The 9,836-nt window shown below is 51.2% G+C and overlaps 1 protein-coding gene across 1 annotated transcript in view; it reads left to right on the top strand.

The window, feature by feature from the left end:
- The window catches only part of ARHGEF9 (Cdc42 guanine nucleotide exchange factor 9), a 155,998-nt gene that overhangs the window by 122,146 nt on the left and 24,016 nt on the right, over positions 1 to 9,836 (top strand). The window contains exons 6-7 of the mRNA XM_017737504.1: positions 1,965 to 2,020; positions 2,365 to 2,544. Coding sequence (XP_017592993.1) covers positions 1,965 to 2,020; positions 2,365 to 2,544 — 236 coding nt within the window. The remainder of the gene's footprint in view (positions 1 to 1,964; positions 2,021 to 2,364; positions 2,545 to 9,836) is intronic.

Genomic DNA, 9,836 nt, shown 5'->3' with positions numbered 1-9,836 from the left:
TGTGCAGCAGCAGCTGGTTGGCTCAGCCTGAGAGCTCTGTGTCACTGGATTGCCATGGACACTCCATTGCTCCTGTTTCTCTGTGCTCTGGGAAGGGGAGGGAAGGCAGGGTGAGGTTGGCTCACCTTGCATTAGGAGGAGTAACCCCTGAAGCTGTAACAGCACGGGGATGAAACCTGTGGCTGCACAGAGCCAGTGGCACATCGCAGCCCTGGAGCGAGGCAAAACATGGAAAAACACAGGATTCTCAGGGAAAGCAGGGATGTGAGCTTCATCTAACAGAGGAACATGACAGTATTTTTCTTTTTTACCTTCCTTTGCACTACCCCCACACCTGCAGAGCTGTGGGTTTTCCCTGCACCAGGTCAGGACAACGCTGAAACCAGAATCCAGACCACGCTCCCCAGGGATAGCATGTGATGCTTGGCAAGGATCTAGACTTGGATTCTGATGGAGCACTGGGAAGTGGCCACTGCAGCCCCAGTAGAATTGACAAACCCTTTATTTACCTCCATCTCATGGTTAATGGGATCCTATTATTGCCTCGTGGCCAAACGCTCTGCTTCTGTTGGTTTTTTCTTCCCGGTTTTTGCCAGCTCTGCCACAGACATGGGCTGGGAGCCCAAAATGTTCAGTCCTGAGTCTTTTCTTCATTACAGCACGACAGAAGAACGTGCCTGGGGTTTTCTCATTGGAATTAGGAATTAGCATTCCCAGGATAAAGCTGGCTGGCACCGTCCCACTCGGTGTGGAGGCAGGACGGGGGTGAGCTCAGAGCCTGCCTCCCTCCCATTGCTGCCTGGTTCATTTGAATTTTTCACAAAGCCACATCTGTTCACCTCTCAAAGATTTACTCCAGCTTAATATGAATTAAATATAGGAAGGTCCTAAGTGCAGCTTGCTGGAGTCCTGAGCATTCCCAGAGCAGAGGGAGCTGGAGTTGGGGATGTGGGAACACGCTGTGTGAGGAGGCCCTGCCAAGGAGTGCCCTCCCTTCTGAGCATGAGCATCACTGCTAGGAGATCATTAAACTGTCTGCAAGCCCTGCACCTCTCCCTGCCTCTCCAGATCCTTCCTGGCCACAGGGACTTCCCTGTTTCCCTAAAGAACTCCTGGATATTCTCCAGGCCACCCTGATGTCCCCCTGGCACAGCTCCTTTCCTCTCTTACACAACCAACGCTCCCTTCTCACAGATGCTCCCACAAAGGGAGGCACAAGAAGTTTTTCATGTTCACTTTCATCCCTGGAAGTGTCCAGGGCCGGGTTGGATGGGACTTGGAGCACCCTGGGATAGTGGAAGGTGTCCCTGCCTGTGGCAGGGGGTGCAGCTGGATGGGTTTTAAGGTCCCTTCCCACCCAAAACTCTCTGTGATGGATATATCAGGCAGCCCATCCACTATTTGCCTTTATTTTGCTGAAGGCCCAGTCCTGCTCTCCTGGAATTTGTAGAATTCTTTTTAACCTCAGCTAGAATTTTGATGTAAGAATTTAAGAAAAAATGAAAACTCAGCTCAAGGTTTCATCCAAGCAAGGATGCCAAAATAGCAAATAATATTTTCTGTATATCACAGCGTGTTTGTTTCTTAGTATTTCTCCTGTTGGGATCACATGGAGAGGGGATCTAATTCCCAGCATTCACCCCTCTTTTAGCTGTCACCAGCACAATCCTTAGCAATAATCAATAAAGCCATTCCCCCTGCAGCTGCCCAGGATGGCAGTTTTTCTCATTAGTCAGCAATCAATAGCAGCCCTTAAGTTAATAATGCATTATGGTGGTGTTGTGGCAGCTGGCCTTGCCTGTCTTCCCAATGGAAATGAACATTACAGCTCCTTGGAATGGAAAAGCAGGCACAGGGCAGAAATCAATGGCATCGATTTCAGCACCACTTTTTGAAAAGACTGATCATCATCCTCAGCGGCCTTGGCAGGAGCCTGTTCTCACTCTGTGTTACTGCACTCACAGGGCCATGCAGGGAGAACAAAAAAGAGTTGCTTGGATTTGCTCACCTGAAATCTGCAGTGAGAGTGAATTCCATGGGGTGACTGCTCTGGTGGCGGCTTGGAAGGTGCTCTGGTCTTGGTCCAAATGAACCCATTTCTGAGTGTTCATTTTAAAACCAGAAAAATCCAAACCCAAAGACAGAGGCTGTAAAAATGCTCAGCCTGTCTTTCGGGTGCTCTTTAGCTGGGCATCCTAAGGCTGTAAAGGGCTCACCAGTGCTGTGTTGGTGAGGCCAGACTGGGCTCCCAGTTCCAGTTTCCATCGAGCTGCTCCGTTGTGATGATCCAGGTGGAAAAATCCCATCGTAGTACTAAGGGGTTACCCCTTCCCGTGTTCCTTTGGGCTGGTGAGGTTGTGACAGACTCCTGGGCATGTCCTGCTGCCTCTGATGGCCTTTCCCTCTGTGTCCAGTGACTACAGGTACGTGGCTGCTGCCCTGGCCGTCATGAGGAACGTGACTCTCCAGATCAACGAGCGCAAGCGGAGGCTGGAGAACATCGACAAGATAGCTCAGTGGCAGGCCTCTGTCCTGGACTGGGAGGTACAGTAAACCTGGCCTGGGAACCTGGGAAGGGCAAATTCCAGGCTGTTGTTGAATGATCTATGGTATGGTTGATTTTCTACAGTTTGGGATTCAGCCTGGGGTGGAGAAGGCACAGTCGTGACTTCAGGGTGGTGCTTAAACATTAATGGTGCCCTGGAGAAAATCCAGGGTCCAGTTCCAGTTTCATCACTAGAAACCTGGAGTGAGTTTTGTGCTTGCAGTGCTGGTAGTAGCTGAGACTTGGAGCAAACTGTGTGTGCATTCTGCCCCTGTGCTGTGTCACTGGGGAGGAAGGGGGCAAAGACGTAGCAAAAAGCCCTGGGAATTACAACAGGTTAGGAAAATGGAGAAAATCCTTCTGGTGGTTGCTTTATGACTGGAAGCCAAACTGTTAAAGCGGAGCTAGAGATGCTATTTGCGTTTTATAAATGACTTCCCACTTAAAGATATTTCTGAAGCAGCCCTGTGTGTAGTGATGGTGTAATTAAGGAGCTGAGAGGCACAGGGAAGGCAGAGTCAGCAGAAGGATTCCTCACCAGCAAGCCTTCAGTCTCTGCATTTGTGCCATGTGTTTGGAAGAAAAGCCATACTAAAATTATGTTCTCCCTTTCTTCTTGTCCCTGATTTTTTAAAATCATTGTATGGAAGTAATCCGTAAATAGGGTTTTGCAGCAGATTGAGGACAAACGTTTTTGTAAATCCTTTCGCTGTTGTCATCGGCCCATGTGTTCAGCAAGGAGATAATCAGAGTGATGGAGCAGCCTTTCTGCTTCCTCACTTGTGAAGTCTGAAATAACTCCACATCCCAGTCACTGGGATCATACTGTGTAAATGAATCTGGGGGAAAGAGGCGTTAATCCGTTAATTATTTTATTTCTGGCAGAGGTCTGTGAAGGCTGCGAGGAGAGGGAGGGAAATACAGGTGCATCACCTGTGTCCTCCTTGGCTGATTTAGTTCATTGCCGTGATGGAGGCTGGGTTCAGCCCTGAACCTGGTGATAAAACACACAATAAAACACATCAACGCAGCAATCAGAGCTGGCTCTGGGACTGGGGCTGGCTGGGGGAGCAGAGAGCACAGACGATGTGTTTGATTGTTTTACTGCTCAGGAGCATCTCTCACTGCCACAGACTCATTTCCAGAATGAGGAAATGCTGTGCAGGAGGCTCGGGACCATCAGCTCCGTGCTCAGCCCTGGAGTGTGCCATGGGATGAGCTAATGGGGGTCATTTGTGAGGAGCTCCGAGCCCCTCGCTGTAAATAAATCTCGATTAAGGATGGGCCCATTCCAAGGCAGTGAATATTCATGTGTGAGGGGGAAGCCAAGGTGACCTCCACACAGCATCTATGGAATAGCAGTTGCTTTTTCTCTTCCATTAGCTCAGTTGATAATTCATTTTTATTTAGCCCTATCCTTGATAATTCATTTCTTTATCTCCACCCTATGCTCAGGAACTTGCCAAATTATTCTTCCAGGCTTTTTTGCAGCTATTCCAGATTTTGAGCACATTATTGCAGCAACATCCTTCAGCTTCTCATAACACAGCAAAGCCTGCTGTTGGCATGCTCAGAAATCTGATGGGAATACAGCTCCTGGGCAAAGGAAAACACCCTCCTTGCCCCTTTTATTCTGGATTTTGGATGAAGAAGGGTCACAGAGTTTTGATGAGAAAGGAGAGGATGAGAGCTGGACGCAGCAGAGGATTTCACTGCTTGATTCTTCCCTCTAAAGTAATTCTGAATCATCGGATCCAGCCCCCACTCCACAGCTGTCCATGGAACAGCCAGAAGGATGCACAGAAACCCAAAATACCCAGAAGTGAGCCACAGTGTAATGCAGGAAGAGAGTGGGAGAAATGAAAAGATTGGATCTTTGGGAAGTGCTTGGATCTGCTGAGATGTGTGCAGGTGTTCCTGAGGCACTGCAGACCCCAAATCCCACTCTGTGGCTGCAGGAATGTTCCCAGGACATGGATCGCAGGGGTGGGCTCCTCCCCCAGCCCCTGGGGGCTCCGATCTTTGTCTTCTGTGCAGCTTTGGGGTACAGGGGGGCTCTCCTGGGGTGTGTCCCCAGCCTCTCCAGGCTGTGGGGAAGGGACGTTTCTGGTTTGAGGAGAAGACCACGGCTCCCCGTTGGTGTTTGCTGCCACAAGGTTCAGTCTGTGTGAGAGTCCCTGGCCAGAGAGAGGCACCCATAGCTGGAATTCCCAGCTTTCCTAGCCCTGCTCCTGCTCTAACCAGACCTTTCTGTGCCTGCTCTGTCCATCCCAGGGCCTCCAGCTAGCCCAGAGCACAGGCACAGCTCAGCCTTCCTGAGACCCCCTGAAAGCAGCAGTGACCACAAGAAAACAGGAACCAGGAGTAAAAAATTACCAGTTCAGTCTTTTTTTCACCAGAAATCCAGGCAGGGCACAAGACAGAGCTAATCCCAAATGCCCACCGTGTTGGCACTTGGTGAATGATTTCAGTGGCTGAATGTTTCAGCACGTGGAAATATTTTATTTGAAGGAATGTCTGTTTTTCCTCAGCATCTCGAGACTGATGATGCCGATTCTCTGATCTGAAGTTGCGTTTTCCCATTTAAATTTACCCATGTTCTGTGAGGAGATGGTGGAAAAAGATTTTTTAAAGAAGAAGAAAAAAATCCCAACCAAACAAAAAATACTTAGTGAGGGAATATTTGAAATGTTCTTGTGTATAAAATTGTGTGTACATGTTTTCTTGCAAGGAGAGGCTGTTGTTGGGAATGCTGATCCGAAAACAAATAGGAAAGGTTAGGGCATGTCCAAGCTGCTTTAAGCAGAGGGGTTTTACTGAATCCCATGTTTTAGGAATCACTTTTATCCCTCCATGGGATAAAAATTTATCCCATGGTGGCGAATTTCAGGATGAGGTTTTGAAAGCTGCAAATATCCTTGAGTTAACCAAGGCCAGAGGTTTTACCCAAGAAATCCTGCAAGCAGGATCTGATGGTTTCAGTTGCCAGTGGGACCAGGAAAGGGTGGCCTGGCACGAGGGACAAGCCAGGGTCTGAAGTCTCAGGGAATTACTGGCAGCTTTGACATCTTTAGACAAGGAATGTCTGAGCAGAATCTTAGGGGAAGGTTCTGATCTCACAGCCTGCTGCAAATCAGAACTAATCCCAGTCCCTCTGAGATGTGTTCCTGTGTAATTTGTGGGAATGTGGGCTTGACCGAGAAGCCTGCCTTGGTCTGTTGCCATGTGTGAGTCACTTCTTTATTTTGTAACCTGAATTCCCAGCATATAAACAGAGCCCGAGAGGTGCTGCCCACACCAGTCCTTTGAGCTGGTAATGGCTCTGATTTGGGGCTTCCACCACCTCCTGCCGAGCCCTTGCAGAGCCTGGCAGCTGTCCGTGTTCTGAAGTGTTCCCTGATGTTCCAGCTCCATCTCCCCCTGCTCAGCATCATCCCCTCGCTCGGAGTGAAACCCCCTCGGGTCAAACCAGTGACATTTAAAGGCAGCAAGGCAAACCAGCACACGGAGGGACTGGAGAGGCTTCAAAGGGGGCAGCCAGAGCCCATCCTGGGTAGCCTGTGCTGCTCGCTCCCCTCGCTGCTCCTGCCCTCTGAGGGAGCTCCAGCCCTCAAAGGTTGGTGGGAGTAGCCCCCCCCACACACACACAGGGCAGGATTAGCAAGAGATTTCCACAAAGGCCATCGTTGTTTCCACGTCCTTGCCAGCCCCAGCGTGGGCAGGGCTGTGTTTACACCACTCCGAGGTGCATCCCTGCCTTCCCCTCTGCTCCTGTTCCCTCTCTCCTGCCCCCACAGGGATCCTGTGAGCCCGTGGAGCCCTGTGCCACCTGTGCCTCTGTGCTGAGCTCGCTGGGCTCTGCTCCTGGGCAGGGTCTGGGCTCAGTTTTCATGGGCACGACCCAGCACAGCCTCTCCGAGCGCCCTGTACGGATGATGTGGAGATGGAAAACAGGTCTGTGCCTCAGCACACCTGGAATTGCTCAATTTTATGGCTTTTCACACAGCTCTTGAACCACATCAAACCAAAATGAAGCAGCAATCACTGCAGCAGCTCAGGCTCCCCCTCCAGCCCTCCAGCAACACTTTCCTCCCTTTCAGCCCAGTTTTTTCTCACAGGAGGGAGGTGATGGTGGCTCCCTTTCCCTGGGTAGAGATCTGTGGAGGTCCCTGATCCAACAGTGGGATGTTTGGCACAGGACAGAGCCTTGCTCATCAGCCTCGATGGGTTTGAACTTGCTATTTAAACAGATTACTTTGGTTTGCATAGATATTTAGATATTTCTACCAGAAATTCCCATGGGGTGCCACTATGGTAGCTTCCAAGAGTATTGAATTTCCATGAAGGGAGAAATACATAATGTTGAGAAACATAATGAGCACTGTCCTTTTAAATTTCTTCTCATTCCTGTTATTTACGGGTCCTTTAAATCAAGACTTGCTGCCCTTAATTATGTAATCTGTAATCACTGGCCTCAGCCTAATACTGCGTTCGTGAATCCAAGAGTGCCATGAAAGGAAGCTGCCTGTGACCAACAAAGTGAGGACAGCCTGATGAGAAATCCTCCTGGGAAAAAAACCATGGCAGGGAGTGAATCGGAGCCTTCTTTCTTCTCTTCTTCCTTTCCCCCCCCCACCCCCCAGCAACAGAAGGTACCAAAACTGAGCCTGTTGAAGAGGACAACATTTCACTGGCGTTCCTTTTTGTGATCTCAGTGTAGCCCCGGGTGCAAATCATCCTGTCAGTCTCTAATTGCAGAGCAGCGGTGTCAGGCACAAGAGAGCCCTGCTGGCTCCCTGGGAGCTGGGAAAGGGCACGAAATCCCCTCCTGGTGCCCAGCAGGGACAGCAGAGGGCTGTGTCAGGGTGGGCTGCGGTGCAGGGGAGCAGCTCCGGTGGGCTGTGAGCATTCCCGAGCCCGGGGAAGTGTCCAGCTCCTGGGAGGGAGAGCAGCTCTCAGTGCCAAGCCCTTCCCTGATATCCTGGTGCTCCCAACAGCATTTATTTCATGACACTCCTAAACCTCCTCCCAGCTGCCCACTACAGAGCGTGGTGGTCACTGCAGCAGAACTGGGGAGCTGGGGAGCCACATCTTTCCCAGGCAGCAGCAGCAGCAGCAGAGCTGACCCTGTGCTGTCACAGTCAGCAGTGGCCTGGGGACTCTGTGTGTCACTGCAGGGCTCGAGGGAGCTCACAGCCAGCCCGGATGTGGGTGACCTTCTGCTCCCATTACTGCACACGAAGGACTGGGACAGCGTGAAGAAGAGAGGAGTCAGCTTGCCTTGGGCTGCCCTTTGGATGCAGCAGGATGTGCACTGAAGGGCCTGGATGCAGCAGGATGTGCACTGAAGGGCTTGGATGCAGCTGGGGAGGGCTGAGGGGTTTTGTTAGAGACTTACGGGACAACACTCGGGTTGGAAAAGGCGTCGGGGCTTCTCTTGGCCACTCTGCTGCTGTGCTCTGCTGAACGTCTGCCAGTTCAGGGCAACTGAAAGTTCAGCCTTTTCCTTCTTCAGTAGGGTTTCTCTTAGCTTACAGAAGGATACAGATGATCCAGCCTCTGTAGGAGTTGGGAAGAAATGGAGAAGAAAAAGGAAATTTTTTCCTGGTTTTGTACAGATTTGGAGGCGTGGGACTGGGAGAGACATTTGGGGGAGTCTGCCTGGAGCACGGATCGAGGCGTGCTGGGGGAGCCAGTGTCCCTCTTTGCCCCCCACCCTGCAGCTGCCCCCTGATCCCCTCAGTGGGGACCAGGAGAAGACAATCTGTGCTGTTCAGAGAGGTACAACTGTGTCAGGACAGGAAAAGCCTTTGGAGGTTCAGAGGTTCTGCCCCGAGGCTCGGCTGTGGGAATTGGCAGCCCAGGCTGGAGGAGCAGGGCAGGACCACGGACACACTGCTCTTGGCCAGCCACGTGCCCATCCCAAACTCTTTGCAATCTATATTTCCCAATTTGCTCACCCCAAGTGGGAAATCAGCTATTTCTAGCCTATAGACTGGATAGAGAAATTGTTTTCCCCACATAAGAAATGCAATACAAATCCCATCATTTTGGATCTGGATGTTTTTGGGTTATGTTGCTTGCAGGGACTACACAGTTTGGATTCAGCTAATCAAGTAGAAGTGTTTACAGAGCCCTCTGTGTGTCCTCAGGCTTCAGATGCTACCACAGGAGTAAAAGACAAAGCTGGCTTTCTATTTTTAGCAGCCAGCCTCTCCTAAGCTCGCCCCCTCTCCTAAAGCTCCCATCCATAGGCTTGTGGGAATCTTCTTCATAGAAGCTAGCCAGGAAATTCTGGAGCTGGTGTGTTTTGTTCAGAGGTTTCTGGTTCTAGGGCTCGTGTCCCCCTGAGCTGTGGCAGCAGCACACGGGTCCCGGGGCTCTGGCCAGGCTGAAGTGGGACCCTGCTGAGGCAGTGTGGGATCTCAGCCCATCCCATCTCCCTCTGGGTCCTGGGGAGTTACCCTCAGTAGCCCCTGGCACAGCACAGGCACAGAAGTGAGGCAGGGAGGTGGATAAAGCCCTGGCTAAGGCGGTTTGGAAGTCTGTGCTGCAGCTTGGTGATGCAGTGACTTAATGAAGCTGCTGTTGTCACGGGGCCCGGGGACCCAGGCAGTCGCTCCCAATCAATGCTGAGAGGTTAATTACACATTCACCTGAGCAGCAGTTTGAAATCCTCACCACGGAATCAGGAGTGGGGGGGACTCTCGGCTGCCTTGGCACCTGCAGGCGTGAGCAGCACCAGAAGTGTGTGTCTAGCTACGTGCCCCCCATGGCTGGCTGAACCTTTACAAGCTGTTTGCTGGGATTTTTGGGACTCTGTCGTCCCAGAAATCGGTTCCAGCTTGGCGTCAAAGCCAGAACTGCAGTAGTTCACAGCCAAAAAGAAAAAAAAAAAAAGCTCTTCTCTGACTTGCTCCTGAATCCTGCTGCTGAATCCTGCTCCTTACCTTTCAGCTGGAGCCATCCCGCCTCCTTCCACGGTGCTCCGCCGAGATGCCCACAGGGCAGGTGGTGGTGAATTCACCCATTTTTAATAAATAGGTTTTAATTAACTTTTTAAAAAGTCCAGCTCATTCCAATTAGTGGAGGGTGACTGCATTTGTTCTCTCAGAGAGTGGGAGAGAGAGCGCTGTGTTTTCAAGACCATCTGCTCACGAATCCTTAAAAAAAACTCGGGAGAGGAAAACAAGCGTTAGCCGGAGGCAGGGAAGGGTGAGGGCACTCTGGCAGCCAGCAGGGAGGCCTGGCCAGCCGGGGGGGGGGTGGGGCGGGCGGGGGAGCCGGGGGG

This window comes from Corvus brachyrhynchos, unplaced genomic scaffold (genome assembly GCF_000691975.1).
Source record: "Corvus brachyrhynchos isolate BGI_N302 unplaced genomic scaffold, ASM69197v1 scaffold346, whole genome shotgun sequence".
Classification (NCBI taxonomy): Eukaryota; Metazoa; Chordata; class Aves; order Passeriformes; family Corvidae; genus Corvus; species Corvus brachyrhynchos.
This window is presented reverse-complemented; position numbering and strand designations above follow the sequence as displayed.